Here is a 20,105-nt window from a genome sequence, read left to right as displayed (position 1 = left end):
AGCGTTAACCACAAAATTAACGCCCGTAAAGATCGCTTTAGGCTGGTATTTAAGGCCGAAACACCCATTCTGGCCTATTCCTAAGTCCACTTTAAGGCCAGGGGGAGAATAGAGCCCCTGGTCTCTCCATTGCTGAGAGATTCCAGTCTCCACTATGTCAGAGAAAATGTCTGTGACTCTCAGCCTTCTAGCAGATGTTGCCTCTCCATACCTGAGAGAGTCCAGTCTCCAGTGTGGATCCTCCATTCCAGCAGAGAGCAGCTTCACTCCTGAGGCTCCTGGATGATTGTAGCTCAGGTCCAGCTCTCTCAGATGGGAGGGGTTGGAGCTCAGAGCTGAGGCCAGAGAGGAACAGCCTTCCTCTGTGAGCAGACAGCCTGACAGCCTACACAGATACACACACACACACACACACACACACACACACATGTGCGCGCAAGAACGCACACACACACCCCCACACACACACCCCACACACACACACACACACACACACACACACACACACACACACACACACACACACACACACACACACACACACACACACACACACAGCAAGCAAAATTGTACTGTCTCAAATGAAAATAGTTGAGCAAGTCATCAGCTCTGTGGCTTCATTTGGTTCAGTTTGACTTTTCCACTTTTCTGACAGAATCTTTGAAATCATTTCTGCTATTTCAGGTTTCAGCAACTGATGCTGCAAGGAGTGGAAATAGTGAAGTATCTTCATGGAAAGTAATTCACATAAGCTACAAAACAAACAAACATTTCTTTCAGAAAATTTAGAGAAAGTTGTACTCACACAAGTACAATCTTTTTTAGATTATCATGGCATTCTTGAGGTATTCCAGTCTGGTTTTAAAGCCCTTCACAGCACTGAAACTGCACTTTTATAAGTTTTTCATTATCTTTTTATGGCAACTGAATCTGGGGACTCTGCCATTCTTATGCTTTTAGACCTCAGAGCTGCATTCGACACAGGCTCCCGCCTGGAGCACTGTGTCGGCATCAAATTGGCACTGCCCTGGAGTGGTTCAGGTCCTACTTGTCTTCTGTCAGCCTTGGTGACTCTGAGTCCTCCTCAGCACCCCTCCCCTGTGGGGTCCCCCAGGGTTCAATTCTTGGGCCAATCCTCTCTCTATTTACTTCCCCTCAGGTCCATTCATACAGGAAGTACGGCATCTTGTTCTACTGCTACACGGACGACACACAAATTGCCCTGCCCCTGGAATGCACGGATGCAACTCCATGAACCCTTTGTTGAACTGTCTACGGCAACTGAACGACATCAGAGCATTGATGGCCTTAAACTTTTTCAATTTCAATGACAGTAAAACTGAAGTGCTGATGTTTGGTCTCAGTGGTTCCCTTCACATGGACTTGGGCCCTCTGGAATTATTTGTAAGAGTCACTGTAACCAACCTGGGTGTGAAACTGGACAGTGATTTTCAACTTGACAAACTGATTAACTCTGTCCTCAAATCTAGCTTCTTCCAGTTGGGGCTTTTATCTAAGGTCAATTCCTTTTTAAGCTTTCTATCTAATCATGCCTTAAACCACACCTCTACTCCTTGGCCTTTTAATTAACTCAGTATGGGAGTTGCGTTTTTATTTTTTATTTTATTGTTACTTTATTTGAATTTCTGTCTGACTACCGTAGTCCCCGTGTCTATTATTTTGTGTGTGCTCAGTATTTTCTTCTTCGCTGTTGTTGTTTTTTTGTTTTTATTGTTGTCTTTGAGTGTTTGATTTTTTGGTCAACTGTGTTGTTTTAAATGTGCTTTATAAATAAAGTGGATTAGAATGGATTGACATCACAACTAGTTTAAAACTCATGTTCAGGTCAGAACAGACCTTAGTTTGAATTGAAAAAGTTTATGGGGCGGCTTTAGCTCAGGAGGTAGAGCGGGTCGGCCAATGACGCAAGGGTTGGCTGTTCGATCCCCACATCCTCCTTGCCTCGTATGAGGGGCCGAACCACCGGTACGAATGGTGTGAACGAATAATGATTCTGTGAAGCGCTTTGAGCACTTGGAAAGGCGCTATATAAATCCAATCATTATTTATTATTATTATACATATCAATTCAAGGTAACACTTTACAATAACGTACACAAATACTATAGTAGTTACTAGTAAACTAACCATTAACTAATAGCCAGTTAACTCATTGAGTGCCAGCCACTTTTGGAGAACGGATGCTCCCAGTGCCAGAGTTTTCAGAGCGTTTTCAGTGATTTCTCGAGGCCCACAGAATATTGTGTGATATTACTATGTAAACACCGAACACGCACAAGAACGAGCTGGCTCTATTGTATCATCAGCAAAAAAAAGTTTATTGATACCATTTTCCGTTCTTTAGTTATGAGCCGGAGAAGATAGGTTGTTTTCAGCGTTTTCAGGCTTTTCAAATTATTAGCTGAGATAATCCTCCTTTTGTGAAATGCAGCATTTCAAGCACATTCACTGAGTCTGAAGATAATATTTTCTGATGTAGTGACGTAGTTGTTGTGTGATGCCCTGCGTGCACCACCCCCCTCCCCCCTCCCCCCGTAAACTCCTCCCCACACTGCACACAGCCTCACGCAACCATTATATTTTCGGAGTGCTGCGTTTGTGTGCTGCTGTCGGCTCTCAGCGCCACAGCAGGGAAGAGCCAACCCGGATTGCTGAATGGTTTGGCGTCAGGGGCTGCTTTCCTGGCTGCTAATCGGGTGGAGAAACTATACAGACAGACAGACAGACAGACAGGGACAGAGGGGCTCAGTTGTGAGCGCGGATTGACTCCTGTTCGGAGCCAATGTCAGCTCCCGCGACAGAGCAAATGGCTCTGGGAGCATGCATCGGTTTGTCTTTGATCCACGGCTTTTAGGCTGTTTCTCGGACCTGTCTCTAATCTGGACTGCACCGAGCAAGCACTGTCGCCACCTAATGAGTCCGTAAAATAGGTTATACACCTTCAATACCTACAATAATTGGACAGGAGATGCAGGGGGCTTTGATCGATGCCCCACCGTCAAAAAACGCATTGGACGTCGAAGGACGTCCGTGGCACTCTACGTCACTATTTAATTGGACGTCGAAGGACGTCCATGGCATTCAATGAGTTAATGAGTAGCTAATAAAAAATTTGGCATTAGTCAATCACTAGTTAATCATAGTTAATGAGTAGGTAGTCATTAGTTAATGATTAGTATCTAATTTCCTGAGTAGAGTAGTTAATCATTACCTAATGATTACTAAATGTCAGCTCGTGAATAGAGTAGTTAATCATTACTTAATGATTCCAAAATGTCAGTGCGTGAATGTATTAATTAATCATTAGTTAATCATTAGTCAAGGTCACATTGTGAGTATAGTAGTTAATCTAGTTCATGATTAGTTGTTAGTTCCTTAGTAGAGTAATTACTCATTAGTTAATGGTTAGTCAATGGTTAGTTTGGGAGTATATAGTTAATTGTTAGTTATTCATTACTTAATTACTTAATTATTACCTGTCCATTAGTTACTCTTTTTGTGTACCCTATTGTAAAGTGGTGCATCATACTCAGTAGTTTATGAATACTGAATCATTTCTTAATTATTATCTGTCTATTAGTTAGTCTTTTTGTGTACCCTATTGTAAAGTGGTGCATCATACTCAGTAGTTTATGAATACTGAATCATTACTTAATTATTACCTGTCCATTAGTTACTCTTTTTGTGTACCCTATTGTAAAGTGGTGCATCATACTCTGTAGTTTATGAGTACTGAATCATTACCTGTCCATTTGTTACTCTTTTTGCACCCTAATATAAAGTAAAAGACATCCTTATCAAATAAACACTCCCTCCAGGTCCGATTCGAACCCTGAACCCCAAGATTGTAAGTCTGGTTCTCTACCATCTGAGCTAACCAGCCTGTTGCTTGTTAGAGCCATACTATCTAATGTAGAGCCGGAGACCAAGTATTATAGTTTAAAGGTATATTCCACCCAAATACTACTTTCTGTCCAAGTACTTACAAGTACTTAGACATAAGTAGTATTTGGCTGAAACATACCTAAGTACTTGGACATGAAGTAGTATTTGGATGGAATATACCTTTAAAACTATAAGTACTTGAACAGAAAGTAGTATGTGGATAGGACATAATACTTAGTCTCTGACCCTACAGACCTATAGTATGGCTCTACCAAATAACAGGCTGGTTAGCTCAGATGGTAGAGAACCAGACTTACAATTTAACAATCTTGGGGTTCAGGGTTCAAATCTCACCTGGAGGGAGTGTTTATTTAATAAGGATATCTTTCACTTTATATTAGGGTGCGAAAAGAGTAACAAATGGACAGGTAATGATTCAGTACTCATAAACTACAGAGTATGATGCACCACTCCACTTTACAATAGGGTACACGAAAAGAGTAACTAATGGACAGGTAATAATTAAGTAATGATTCAGTATTCATTAACTACTGAGTATGATGCACCACTTTACAATAGGGTACACAAAAAGAGTAACTAATGGACAGGTAATAATTAAGTAATTAAGTAATGAATAACTAACAATTCACTATATACTCCCAAACTGACCATTGGCTAACCATTAACTAATGAGTAATTACTCTACTAAGGAACTAACAACTAATCATGAACTAATGATTAACTACTATACTCACAATGTGACCTTGACTAATGATTAACTAATGATTAACTAATATATTCACGCACTGACATTTTGGAATCATTAAGTAATGATTAACTACTCTATTCACGAGCTGACATTTAGTAATCATTAGGTAATGATTAACTACTCTACTCAGGAAATTAGATACTAATCATTAACTAATGACTACCTACTCATTAACTATGATTAACTAGTGATTGACTAATGCCAAATTTTTCATTAGCTACTCATTAACTGGCTATTAGTTAATGGTTAGTTTACTAGTAACTACTATAGTATTTGTGTACGTTATTGTAAAGTGTTACCCAATTAAATTGAAAAAAAAAGAAAGTAAATGGATCTGACCTCAGAATCTCCAGTCTACAGTGTGGACTCTGCAGTCCAGCAGAGAGCAGCTTCATTCCTGAATCTTGCAGGTCATTGTTACTCAGGTCCAGCTCTCTCAGACTAGAGGACTGGGAGCTGAGAACTGAGGCCAGAGCTTCACAGCTTCTCTCTGACAGATTACAGCCACTCAGCCTGAAGGAGCATTAGAAGACAAACAAGAACATTGAAAAGACGTTTTATTCTGCATGAATAAGGTGCAATAGATCTGAATGAATCTATTTGGTTTTCTAGACACTTACACAGATTTATTGGAGGCTTTGACCACTGGCAGGAGCCTAAGAAGAGCCTCCTCGGAAGCAGAGTATTTCTTCAGGTCAAACCCATCCAGGTCTTCTTCAGATGACAGTAAGATAAAGACCAGAGCCGACCAATGAGCAGGGGAGAGTTTTCCTGTGGAGAGACTTCCTGATCTCAGGTACTGTTGGATCTCCTCCACTAGAGAACGGTCATTGAGCTCATTCAGACAGTGGAACAGATTGATGCTTCTCTCTGGAGACAGATTCTTCTTGATCTTCTCCTTGATGTACTGGACTGTTTTCTGATTGGTCTGTGAGCTACTTCCTGTCTTTTTCAGCAGGCCTCGTAGGAGATTCTGATTGGTCTGCAGTGAAAGACCCAGGAGGAAGCGCAGGAACAAGTCTAGGTGTCCATTTGGACTCTGTAAGGCCTTGTCCACAGCACTCTGGTAGAGGACATTTAGTTTAGATTTGACTCCTACCTTCAGAGACCACGAGGATTTTGATTGTGGTTCTGACAGCAGATTGACACCAGAGTCGATGAATGAGACGAGGACATGAACAGCAGCCAGAAACTCCTGAAGGCTTAGATGGACAAAGCAGAACACTCTGTCCCCATACCCACCACGCTCCTCTTTAAAGATCTGGGTGAACACTCCTGAGTACTGTGAGGCTGCTGTGATATCAAAGCCACACTCTTTCAGGTCTTCTTCATAGAAGATCAGGTTGCCTTTCTCCAGCTGCTCAAAAGCCAGTTTTCCCAGATAGAGAATCATCTCCTTATTCTCTGGCGTCCACTGTGAATGTGTTTCAGTTCTCCCATGAAACTTGACGTTCTGCCGTTTGGTCTGAATCACCAGGAAGTGGATGTACATCTCAGTCAGGGTCTTGGGCAGGTCTTCTCTGTTACTGGTTTTCAACACAGACTCCAGAACATTAGCAATCATGTAGCAGAAGATGGGGATGTGGCACATGATGTGGAGGGTTCGTGAAGTCTTGATGTGGAAGATGATGATGTTGGCCTGCTCCTCATCTCTGAATCTTTTCCTGAAGTACTCCTCCTTTTGTAGGTCATTGAAGCCTCTCACCTCTGTCACCACGTCAATGTACTCAGAAGGGATCTGATAGGCTGCTGCAGGTCGGGTGGTCATCCATATGCGAGCTTTGGGAAGCAGTTTCCCCCTGATGAGGTTTGTCAGCAGCACGTCCAGTGACGCTGACTCCGTAACATCAGTCACGATCTCATTGTTCTGGAAGTCTAGAGGAAGTCGACACTCATCCAGACCATCAAAGATTAACGCAACGTTAAACTTGTCAAACCTGCAGATTCCTGCTTCTTTGGTGTCAGGAAAGAAGCGATGAATAAGTTCCACCAAGCTGCACACTCTATCTTTCTGCAGGTTCAGCTCTCGGAAAGTGAATGGAAATGTGAACTCTATATCCTGGTTGGCTTTGTCTTCAGCCCAGTCCAGAGTAAACTTCTTTGTTAAGACTGTTTTCCCAATGCCAGCCACTCCCTTTGTCATCACTGTTTTGGTTGGTTTATCTCTTCCAGGTAAGGGTTTAAAGATGTCTTGACATTTGATTGGTGTTTCTGGTCTCTGGCTTCTGGATGCTGCTTCAATCTGTGTGATCTCATGTTCATCATTGACACCTCCACTCTCTCCCACTGTCATGTCAAGCTCTGTGTAATTCTGATTCACAAGTGTTGGGTTTCCTGCTCTAGCAATCCCATCAAACACATACTGAAAGTTCTCCTTCATATTCCATTTGTGTTGACGTTGACACTCTGCAGACGTTTCTAAATGAATAAACAACAGAGTAAATCAATGAGAGGCAAGTAAAGAGTAATGCAATCATTAACTGATCATTTACACATTCACAACTCAACGGACTCTATTCAGCTCATTAGTGCTGCAGGTTGACAACAGGTCTTGACTGGTGTAAGGTATAAGGTAGCTGTTGTTGAGTCGGTTATTATTACTCAACCAGGACTTGCATGCAACCAATCAGATTCCACACTGTGCTGATCCCCATAAAGCTCTAGTTGCACCAAAAACGTATATGTTAACCAAGCAGCTAGCTGCACTTATCATTTGCTGCTGTTTGTTATGTGCATGTATGTAAACTAGTTTGGGGAAAACCTTTCAGACAATACACACATTGTATGAAAGCCCTGGTACCCCTGAGGTTCTTTACTGGGATTATGGATAAAGTAATGTACAAGGTGACTAAAGTGAGAATTTACCAACTGTCTATTACATTCCATAGAAATGACATCAACACAAATACAATACAATGGCCACATACTCTCACAAGCCTGCCTGTCTCTCTGCACATCTATTGTCTCGATGTAGGTCAACAAAAGTAGATACAATGACAGCCTGCACTTTATATAAGACATAAGTTTAATGAGTTCTATCTTTTTTCAAATGTCCCCTTTTTTAATCTTCCCATGACTTAACTCTGCATTAGATCCTTCCTGTTGATCTTCATCAAAACCTTCTCGGTCACCACCAGCATGTTTTCGCTGTAGGTCCGCTCCATCTCATCCACTGTGTCCAGCCTGTTTGCCTTCTCCAGTCGGCATATTGGGATTTTTGGGAAGCCTCCCAGGCTGTCAGCCTGCTGCAGGAACCACTTGAACTTCTCAAACTCTGCCTCTTTCAAATCCTCCAGCGTTTGCAAGAGCTTCTCTTTATCCGTCGCCATCGTTGCTCCCTGGTAAAATCACAGGAAATATTCAACTGCAAGAACCAACTTTATTCACTATAAAATGGGAGAAAGCTGTACGACAGGGATACTCAACTTGCTTTGCCCGGGGGCCACTTTCGTGAAATGATAGAAGGCCAATGGCCAGTTAATAAACAAACAATATACATTATTCTGTAGCGGATTGTATGTTTTTGGGGTGTCAGCCAGAATTTAGTCTGACAATGTTGGGCACACCGGATAGTTAGTTAGGTTAAGTACATACATAAGTGCCTGGGTAGCGAGCAGACGGCGGTATTTGACAATTTAGCAGCTAAATCATAGATTATTGAAAGATATTCCATATTCCAGACTAAAATGCTATAACAGAAGTGGAGTATTGGCCAGAATGACATGAACATTTGGACACTTATTCAGCGGGTATCTTGCATGTTGCATTCAGGTGCACTGTAAAAAAAATAAAAAATAAAATCAATTCCATCGCAGGCCACACAGGCCCGCGGGCCGCATGTGGCCCGCGGGCGCAAGTTGAGTATCACTGCTGTAAGAAATGTAAAAAAGTAAAAAACACAGAATCTTCAGCAAATTAAATTGTGAACGCTTTGAAAGGCCGATTGATGATACTTCATGCTGTGTATAACCAACCAGATCCAGATTTAGCCTATCACATTTTCTTATCTCTATTCAACTCTGCTTTCAACACTTGTTTTCCACTTGTCCGATATTATTTGAAAAATAATTGCAATTTTGTATTTTTTTGTTTTTTGCTGCAAGTGTAATGTTTCATGGTCACTCACGATTCTCTGGAAGACTGGTTGGCTTGGTTTCAGGCTTAAAACTCTTTATATGAGGATTTTTCAAATTGTCTAAACAAATGAATTGAGAAATTTCTTGTGGAAGCTGTTGAGCTATGTTGTAGCCCAGTAGCCTGTACTACGAAGCTAGTTTAATGCCTTATCCGAGTAAGTTTGAGTTTAAACCTGGTTTAGCCGTACTACAAAGCAAGTTAACTTTCAATCACCATGGCAACTGACGCTGCAAAGCTAACCTGGTCGCGACCAGGTTAGCTTCAGAGGATAAGATCAAAATCCATGAGAGACCCATATAATATCGGCTCTCTGGAGTCACTCACCATTCATAAGATCGCCATATGAAAAATAGATTGCAGTCAACTGAGAATAGAATAAGCAAAACATTCGTGGCTCTGTAGGCTACATAATTAAATTAAGCCTACTTACCACTTTATGTCTTAACAGCTCAACGATGCGTGGAGAAATATGATCACTATTAATCACCGCGGCGCATATCATGAACGGACCCTCAAATGGAGTGAGGGTGATATTCTCCTACATGCCAGAAAAGCCTATACATATAATATAGATATTAGTTTAAATATGGGATAGCCCCAATACTAAATATGCAGGCTATTCTTGCATCTTTCAGCTGGAACTGTGTCCTGTAGGCTGTATGCCAATATATGAGCAAAAATAGGCTAGTTTTTATCAATGATAACTATGCCCGCATCGTCTCAATTCAGTTCAGCAGTTTTCTCTTTTATAGTAGGCTATTAGGCTTTATACTAGGCTATTTTATATATGAATTATTCGATCAGTGCAACCACACACATGAGTGATAGAGATCATTATTCATTGAGCATGCGTTTCTAAATCTATGGTCTAAATAGGCTTACAGATTGTGGAAATGTATAGACTGAGATTACACTTTTACATTTGTTGCTGCTGCCTGTATCAATGCAGCTGTATCAGACAGAAATCGCTGATCAAAGTAAATCAAATGACTGATGTGAATACAAGCTGCTGCTTTAGACAGCCCTTCAGCAGACTATCCAACGCGGATTTTCATTCTGACATTAAATCGCGGATACATTAAATATCCGCAAAAATCTCTGATCACACTGTGGCTGCGCTGAATGAGGAAATGGGTGTGGAAATGGGTGTGGGCGTGGATCAACTCAGCTGTTCATAATGTGATTGGCTAGCGCACCTCTTTCGCGTGGACGCGCGCCTGTGCACGAGCGAAAAACGTCCGCGTGCACAGGCAGATCCCAGCTCCAGTTATCGACTAGAAAACCAGCGTCGTAGTATCCTTAAACTAGATAGCTTTGATCCTGTTCAGTCAAACCAGATCAAAGGGACTTATCGCGGATCTGTTAAACTAGCTTCGTAGTACAGGCTCCAGGTCGTGTTTGTTTATTTATTTTGAAAATTGACAAGCGACCCCATCAAATCATATAGCAACTACTAAGCTACCCCAGTGAAAAATAACCTGGAGCCACCTGACCAATAGGTGCAGACTACATCAAATCATATAGCAACTACTAAGCTACCCCAGTGAAAAATAACCTGGAGCCACCTGACCAACCGACAGCGAGACTACAACGGACAGTCAGGACTGCAGAGAATATTGCCTGTGCCAACCTGCCCTCCATCCAAGACTTGTACTCCAGAGTCAAGAAAAGGCCATGAAAGATCATCACTGACCCATCTCACCCTGGCCATGATCTGTTTGAACTCCTCCCCTCTGGCAGGTGCTACAGAGCACTGTATGCCAAAACCACCAGACACAAAGACAGTTTCTACCCACAGGCCATCACTCTGATCAACACTTAAATCAGCCACTTGAATACTGAGCTGAAACACTAGAAAACACTGGAACCAGTTTACTTTTGACACTTTACCAGCTTAAACACTCAAAACCAGGAACAGTAATATCCATGTGCAGCAACATGTAACCACGTAGGCTACGCAGACACACGTCACAGCATGCCATATCGATACAGTAGCATTCTGCATACATGCTTCAGCAAGACTATAGTGTCTAAGCTCCTATTGGCTAGTGTCAAAGCCGGATCTACCATATGGGCAACCTGGGCAGGTGCCCAGGGGCCCTCAGTATGAAGGGGCCCTCAATTTATTTTTATTTTCTTTTTTTGGTCGGGCTCATGTCGGGCTCTACAGAACTATTTCACAAATCTAAGACCAATCAGGCCAAATTAAAAATGGTTTCCAAGAAGATAGTCTCATGATTGAGTGTCATTGGATGCCTGTGGGCAAGTCAGGGGCGTGGGAAGTGGGGGTGCTTGTGGTGCTGCAGCACCCTCTGCTGTTTTGTATTGGAATTGTAATGTCAATTAAAACAATGATATATATATATAATTAAAATGTGTTTTATATGTTTTATACTGCGATATTTAGGGTTTAGTTTAAGACTATGAGCAAAGCAAAGAGCGTGGAGATGTTATTTTTGATGTTTGGTTTATAATAATAAGATAATAAAATATAATACTAAATAAGTTCAGTGTTTCTGCCTGTGTTGCTGTCTGTTGTAGTGTAAAATGACCTAAAGCTAGTGTGTGTTCCTACTGTGTGCTCGTTAGTCATTATCGTGCAGTTCAACCGAGCGGGGCTTGCACCCCTGGCCAGTCAGAGCCCTGAAGCCCCGACCTGCTGTGATGTGACAGTGCCTACAGCAAACAGCCCTGCTGCACCCAGACAGACAGCGACAGAGCAGAGCAGAGCAGCTCGCTGCTCCTCCGTTTACTCGCTCGTTTAGTCAAAGTTAATTAATACAAGGCATCTTGCGCGATACACTCGTTCGATTCCTAGGCGAGCCCGCACAGCTGTCCTGCAGCTTGCCGAGTTGGCCCTGCAGCTCGCATTCGCAGCTCCGCCACTGTGCGGCCTTAAATCATGAGTATTATGTCTAGTAGGCTATGCATATTTGCTAGTTATTAACTATTAAGTGATAAACACATGTTAATTTATTCAAATTAAGTGGTTAGAGAAAATAAAATAAAAACATTTTCAAACACATTCAAATTATTATGAATTAGTATGCTTGTTGTGTGCAAGTGTAGACAGTCTTTTTCTACATTTCATGTTTATATTGCCTAAGCAATTACTGCATTTTGGCAATACATGCTCAATTTTTTCATCCTCCATGTTTAAGTTATTATTTCTTTCTTTAGATGTATTTAGACTACTAGCCTACCTTTTTTGAAGCAGCAAGTTTGAGTTTGTAGAGAAAATCGCCCTGAGCTACAAGTAGGTAAGCTACAACTCGCTAAAAAGCAAATGCAGAAATGTAGGTGCTAGTGATGCGCGGGTCAGGTTTTTTTAAGGCCCGCCCCAACCCAACCCGTCATTGGAGCCAGCCCGCCCCGCCCGCCTTGTTAAAATATCTGAAAATTCCGAACCCAGCCCAACCCAGCAGCCCGCAACGGCCAATTTAATGTAATATGTCTCCGGACGCAGGAGGAGCACAGCAGAGCTTCCAAGGTGTGCAAAGCAGCTAATAACTCTGTCTCTCTCCCCCCTATCTCTCTCTCTCTCACACACACACACACACACACACACACACACACACACACACACAGACACTCACATGCTGCCCTGCGCGACAACAGTTGTAGCCTAGGCCTGCTCTGGATGAGTTGCGCTGCTGCTTTCATGTCGGTCTTTCTTCAATTAATCCATGGTCTTCAGATAGCGTGACCGACTACGCTTCCCCAAAGTGCGGATGGCGTGACCACGCAGTGTTTCAAATGGAGGTAGCAGGTAGAGGTAGGCACTAGGCAGGCTACAGAAACAGTTATTCGTCCCCATTTCTTTTAATTACCTCATGCGCTCTCAATTGGCCATGTTGCAGTAGTAGGCTAAACGTAGTAGTGCAGCAGGTGCGCACACGGCACACGGCTTACAGATACGGCTAGACTCGCTGTCTGATTTCTTTTAATTACCTCATGCGCTCTCAATTGGCCATGTTGCAGTAGTAGGCTACTAAACGTAGTAGTGCAGCAGGTGCGCACACGGCTTGCAGATACGGCCAGACTCGCTGTCTGATTTCTTTTAATTACCTCATGCGCACTCAATTGTTCACAGCCTACTCACGTTGCAGTAAAGTTGACAAATAGATCACAGTCGAGTCCACAACAGAAAATCTACGGTGGCATTATATGGACACTTCAAATAATAATTACAGCGAATAATCCTTCCAAAATGTTTGTTTTGAGAGCACATAGGCTACCTCATTGAAGCGTTTCTTTACTCCATGTAGGCTATATAGAGAGTGCAGCAGGAGTCTGTCTGATTGTGTGTAGCCTACCTACATGTGAGAGAGAGTTAACGTCTTTAAGGTTAATTACTCTGCGTGTTTCATTGCTCTAAATTATTTAATAATGTTGCTTTGTGATGTTCTGAGCCTGCCCCGCCCGCACCCACGATATTTTCATAATTTGCCAACCCAGCCCGCCTGCGGGGCGGCCCAGCCCGCGGGACCCGGCGGGTTCTGGGTGACCCGCGCATCACTAGTAGGTGCAATACCATTGCGGAAGTGTGGGGGGCATTAGTGAGTAAACAGTGAGTCGTTGTCCTGGGTTGCTCCAGATCAGAGAAGAAGAAGAAGCGGTGCTCAAGATGAATGATTTTCGGTTTTTGAAAGACAGAAAAGTGGATTTTATGCAACAACTTGGGAGAGTCAACTAGATGTTGGTAAAAGAAGAGGATGTTGCGCATCGGATAGCGTCTTCACTTCACGTGTTTGGCTCAGGTAAGGGCTGGCTTTTATATCTAGACGTGAAAATGGCAGATTGTTGATGGGAAATGCGTTTACGTTCGCCGGGCGCTAATGCTCAGTATGAGCGAGAAGCGCCCAGGTAGCAGGGGTAAAGGCGTGCCACTTGCCAAAGTAGGCGTTTCAGCGCTAAAATGTGGGGATAGATGTCATTATCCTATCGTCAGCAGCACGCAATTACTTTGCGCTAAGAGCTTTGAAAACCACCTCTTAGGCGTAAAAACACTGGCTGCGCTTGATTGTGCACCATAATCTCCACGGTGTGCAGCGCAGAAACGTCATTACGCACGAACATTCCACGCCAGGACATCAAATTCTGCTGCTAAAATTGGGTAACCAGCAGATTATTCGGCGAGGCAATCAACTAGAATTTACTGAGAAACTTGTATCACATTGCAAGGAGGGGTTATGGTAAATTAATTCTCTCCTCCTCTCACTCAGTCTCTCTCGTGACTTTTTGTGTGGGTAAGTGAATTTATGGTTTTATGACGGATTTATGACATCACTGATGATGTCATCAGTGGGACAGACAGACAGAGCCCTAGCTCCCATTTATATACTGATGAACATCATGGGCTTTATTCTTCCCCTGGCCTTAGGCGCTAAACTGGCGTTAAACACAAAAAACGCCTGCCTACACGTGACTCGGGAGCCGTCATGTTTTTACGCCCCGAAATGCGCTTCACACTGAAGAGGCGTGGCGCAGTGCCAGAATAGGCCAGAATGGCCGTTTCGGCCTTAAATACCAGCCTAAAGCAATCTTCCCAAAGGGCTTTAATTTTGCGGTTAACGCTTTTCAAAACCAGGCCTTATTCAGTGCGCCGGGGATATAGCCAGTAACCTAGGCCTAGCTACTGCAAAAGTTAACCGTTGAAAATTCGATGTCTGGTTTTGTCACGAGTAGCCTACAGCTGACAGTGACGGAAGCATGTTTCTTTATTGGTCTAAATTGGTGGGAAATGCGGGGCTACTGCATGCGTAATTACGCAGGAGAGATGCAGGAGAGAGAGAGCCCGAAAAGGGATAAGCATACGTCCATAACAGCATGAAAGCTGAAACACATGTATGGCAGTAACACACATACATACCGTTCCCATTATTATTATTATTATTATTATTATTATTATTATTATTATTATTATTATTATTATTATTATTTTATTTATTTTATTTATTTTATTTATTTATTTATTTATTTATTTATTTATTTATTTATTTATTTATTTATTATTTATTTCTTTCTTTCTTTCTTTATACAGGGGAGGCCCTTGAGAGCAAGCTCTCATTTTCAAGGGAGCCCTGTTACAATAAGAACAATTACAGTAGTTACATGTTAACAGACTACAGGTCAAACAAACAGAATAAGGTAAAAGTACATCAACCAAAACAAGAGCATTCATTTTGCAGAGTACCCTCAAGGAGTACTCTAAAAGATTCTAAGGGGACTAATTGGTCCAGTTTTAAAGTGTTTGTCAGGGGCGTAAGAGGAGAAGGCAGTCCTTCCTAATTCAGTCCTCACACGTGGAACAAACAGTCTGATATGTGATTGAGAACGTGTTCGATAACAATTGTCACTCAGACTGATGAGCGAGGACAGGTAGTCAGGAAGCTTCCCAATCAATTTTTTTATTTATAAATAAATAAAAGACAATGTTGCTCCCTTCGAGCCGTCAGAGAAGGCCAGCCCACGTTTTCAAATAAAATACTATGATGCGTAATAAATAAAAAACACAGGGCACTGTGATACAGGATGGTAGATGCTGCATGCATATAAACAATATCACCATAATCAAAAACAGACATAATTAGTGATTGTACAATGGACTTCCTGGTACAAAATGAAAAACAGGACTTGTTCCTGTATAAAAAATAAAAATAAATCTCCTCAGTTCAGTAGCGGAGCGTACGCCGGGGCAGAGGGTGCGGCCGCCACGGGCCCACTCGTCAGGGGGGCCCATCAATTTTTTTTTTTTTTTTTTTTTTTTTTTTTTTTGCAGGCCAGGCCACCGGGCCCGGCTGGCAACCTGTGCTTTTATTTTTCTTCTTCAGAACAAGCTTGTCTGTAAAGTGGCTTCACTGTAGTCTTTCTTGGACATAATATTACTTGGCTCAATGAGTGACAAATTGTGTTTTCGGATATAGGGGCTATCAGCTATTTTACAGTTGTGACTTAAAATTACTTTATTTAATAAAGTCAGTGGTGTGAGTGTGAGAGGAATTAAATCAATAGACAATAACATTGGTGTGTTTAAAATGAGATATTCCACTAAATATGGCTAAAACTGATTCTAAAAAGCAAAAAAGGCCAATTTTTCTTCGCCACCGGCCTTGCGGTCGGCGGCGGGGGCCTCCCTGAAATGTTCGCCCCCTCTGGGCTGTTATGGTAGCTCCGCCCCTGCCTCAGTTTCTTGGTGAGGTGCTCTACATGGGTCTGGAAGGACAGTTTGGTATCCAGCCAGATGCCAAGGTATTTGTATGCATCAACAGTTTCAATCTGCACACCTTGAAGTGTGTGAATACAAATACTATTGTCGACACCAGAAGACCGTGTGAACAACATTGATTTGGTCTTGTCCGAATTTAAAACAAGTTTAAGATCAAGAAGAGATCGTTGAAAACACCAGCAATTAAAAGCAGTCTGCCGACTTGCAGCAGCCTGTGCCGGGGTGTGGCCGAAACTATATAGAATTGTATCGTCGGCATAATAATAGACATTACAATCTACAGAAGGAAGTAAAATATAGTTTATATATCAAGTAAACAATACTGGATCTAAAATTGAACCTTGTGGGGCCCCCTTTGTGGGACCCCAGCTTTCTTACCATCCGTAAGAAAGCTGGATTTATAGCTGTTAGCCATGACAGCTTGCTTCCCCCCGGACAGGTACTTTGAGTGAAAGGATTTGAGCCGCAGCAGCATTAATTGCACACTTTTTATAATGCCCTAGGTCTAATAACTGTTTGGTTGTTTGTTTGTTTGTTTGTTTTTGAGTGTATGTGACAACGGCGGGCGAGTTGATCTTGGTCCGCGTCTCAAGCGGGTTGGGTTGGGTCGGATTAGATGTTTTAGGACCGTTGAGAAAGGAGGACAGCACTCCAAGTTGAATACTTTTATTGCCACACAGAGGTTGGGCAGCAGCCCTTCTTCAGCGTGTGTGCGGGAGAGGTGTTTAGGCTATGATCTTTGCTGCGCTGAGATCTCCAAATTGGCATGGATAGATGACAGCATGCAGCCGCAACCGGACCTCATGGATCTCTGTGGATCGGAGCTTGGAAGGGAAGAATGTGATTGGTTTACTGCAGCCCAGCAAGCAAAATTACGTCATGATAACGTTGTGATGACGTGTGTCAGTGACGATCAGGACTAGGCCGGATCACAGGGTGATTTGGGGATGATTTAGACGTCTACGCGGGAACGTCAAGCTGACGTCGAAATATGACCGTTACCATGAATGGGCATGTTCAGTTATTCTGCTATGTACACAGTGTATATTCAGCAACTTTATACATAAAGCTATAATTATGTCCAGATTAACAATTTATGCTATTCTACCACTACGCTAACTGTTTACTGAAATTATCTGCTGTATGTTGGAGTAATAATATAGCCTACCATTTCAAAACATGGACCCCTTGTTCTTTTTATACCGGTATACACATCCATGGAGTCGGGACAGTTTTAATACAAATGAAAGCTAATTTAATTCCAACCTTAATCTCGAAGAATCATTGAGGAATCATTGAGGAATTCCCTCAAAAAATTTTATGGTGATATTGTTTATATGCATGCAGCACCTACCATCCTGTATCACAGTGCCCTGCTTTTAAAGTGTCACCCTATAACGTTTGTTTACCCAGTGCTCCTGTTAGGCTATGAGACATGAATATAGCCTATGTTGGATTATGGCAGAAACTTGTTTTATATTTAAAATGTTGGCGTCAAGTCTTGGATCGGACATCACAGTGTCACCGTCTACAATCTGTGTAAGAAGAACCCCGAAACACATTGCAGACAATTGCAGGATTCCCCGCGATTCATCTCCTCGTAGTCCCACCTCCACGAATAAACAGTTTGTTAATCAGCGCAGATTGTCCACATGCTGATCACTCGGATTTTGGATAAATAAATAGCCCAGGCTGAGAAATACGTGATTGATTGCAACCACGATTGCAACCATTTAGTTATCCTCATACTGGATATTTCAGTGGTGACCGGTGAGTGAAATTAGTTGGATAGTGATTATACAGTGATAATCTGGGCCAGATCTGACTCGTCATGATATGACTTGAGCTGGCCCCGATTGGGCTCTCTTGATTCGTCTTGCTTGCTGGGAGATCACCAATGGCCACAGTTGTGAATAATTATACGCTTAAAAAGACGTGGTTAAATGGTTAGCGCCGCGCAATCTGGCTTTATCATCAAGGAAAAATTAGGGAACGCGCGTGACCATGCCCACTAATAGCGCCGCGCCACGCAAATTTAAGACCAGGGGGAGAATAGAGCCCCATGTGTTTTGCACTGAACCCCCGCTAATTTCCGACCCTGATACACATACACGCAGAAACAAAACTTAAACTTTATTTTATAGATAGTAGTTATTGCTAAATTTTGTAAACTAGGCATCTCGCACGCTATGTGTGCTCGATTCCTCCCTGCAGCTCGTCGTGCAGCTCGCCGAGCTGGCCCTGCAGCTCGCATACGCAGCTCAGCCGCTGCGTGGCCTCGCCCGCCCTGCAGCTCGACCACTGTGCAGGCTCACTTGCCCCCTAATTAGGTAATTAGGTCAATTAACTAATAAAAAAATCCAGCTCCATCAGGTCACCCGCACAGGTGCTCTTTACACGTCCTGAAAGTTTCAGCCCGATCGCACGTAAAACGGCATAGCTGTGGCCGGGCAAAATTCTTGAAACAGACATTGCCCACATTGCCAAATGTATATAGACGGTTTTCACCAGAGCGCAACCCCACAGCACTTCCTTTTTCTCAGCATTCGGCAAACTGCAGAAATATTCACTCGACATCGTTACTTTTGTTTTCGCTGCTCAGATGTATAGACGGTTTTCACGGAATGGTCAGTCCTGCACTTGAATGTTTTTTTTTCTTTTATGTCCATAGCAAACACTGCAACAGGAAGTGAGCGGGGGTTCAATTTAGAATGTTTTTGTTGTCAAGTTAAAACCGTCTATAGACAGATTTTTAAATGTCCCTTGGCCTGTAAGTTATGATAACTTGTGCATACTTTTTTTTCTGTGTGTGAGTGCTTTCAGAGCATTTTACTCTTTAATTTTACAGACATAGTCATCCTGTTTATGGTTTGCACTTTTGCTCCATCAGAAATAAAAATATGTTTTACCTTGGAAGATGTTTGCCTGGTGAATTCACAGCATCTAGATCAAGTCACAGAGACTTTCTGCCTTGAGCTGTAGACAGAGACAGACAGAGAAGACGCTGCTTATTCTCCTTTGTGAATTCTTGGTGTCTGTAAACATTTGATATGTACGACAGAGTATTAGGGCCATGCATGATGAAAAATAAAAATTACATTTGGATTTTTTTGTTTTGTTTCCAAGTCTAAATTTTGTGATTTTTTAAAATTTCAGTACCTAAATGGTACTGAAATTTAACAATTTCACAGAATTTTGACTTTGTGAAATGTGAAAACAACATCCCACCGGTCACAATAGTGACCGTAAAAAACTTGTTCACTTCCAGCAAATATTGAAAGAATAAAGGGTCTTAATGAAATATGTGCAGTGTCACATGTTTAGTGTAAATTGTCACATGACCAGAGCTGTTTACTTCCTGCTTGCACCATAGACAGGTTTCTGTGCAACATCATCACATAGATGGGTTTCTGTACAACGTCATCACATAAATGTGCGCGCATCGCTGGGGTAGAAAGCCGCTCCACACATTAGACATGTATGCTCCACACACTCGTTTGAGTTGACTGCCGTTTCACCTGGAAAGCAGACGAGAGCAGCCGAGCGCAGTCAGGTGAGGCGTCAACAAGTCGAACACCCCCGCAGCACACTCACTGCTGCTTTTCGTCTTCTACGGTTTTGTTTAACAGCGGTTTGTAAACAAATTAAAACATGCATTAGCGCCACCCACACAAACTGCTCAAATGACCCAGCCCTTCACATTACTTATTTTATTGTTAATGTAGTCATTACAGGTGGTATTTATGTCAAATGTAGAGTGACAGCTTGAAATAGATATAAAATTGAAGTTTCTACACTTCACTGTGGGTTTGTGATGCACCTGTGTTGAACTAATGGGCGATCAGGTCGATGCGTTTCTCGTCATCCTCTGTCCTGCGAGCGCACGCCAGGGGTGCAGCTCTGGTCCCCTTTAGTTTTTCTAACTGCATGTTAGATCGCCGCTCTGGCGGCAGGTGCCAGTATAGGTCACAAGGCCCGCCTCCCCATGTTAGTGGATGGGGAAATCACAACCGAAATAATCACAGTATACGTCAGATAATTTTTTTCCAATGGAAGACCGGCGGC

General features: G+C 42.5%; 1 protein-coding gene across 1 annotated transcript; it reads right to left on the bottom strand.

The window, feature by feature from the left end:
* Positions 1-267: 267 nt before the first annotated feature.
* LOC310771723 (NLR family CARD domain-containing protein 3-like) lies at positions 268-7,857 on the bottom strand (the record flags this gene model as incomplete). The annotated part of the gene is made up of 4 exons (XM_083664266.1): positions 7,758-7,857; positions 5,296-7,093; positions 5,015-5,188; positions 268-385 (listed from the first exon to the last, which is right to left on the bottom strand). Coding segments are annotated over exons 1-4 (2,172 nt in total), but the record flags the coding sequence as incomplete, so codon positions are not given.
* Positions 7,858-20,105: the final 12,248 nt, after the last annotated feature.

The sequence above is a fragment of the Poromitra crassiceps genome (genome assembly GCF_964638095.1).
Source record: "Poromitra crassiceps genome assembly, contig: HAP1_SCAFFOLD_1098, whole genome shotgun sequence".
In the NCBI taxonomy this organism is placed as follows: Eukaryota; Metazoa; Chordata; class Actinopteri; order Beryciformes; family Melamphaidae; genus Poromitra; species Poromitra crassiceps.
This window is presented reverse-complemented; position numbering and strand designations above follow the sequence as displayed.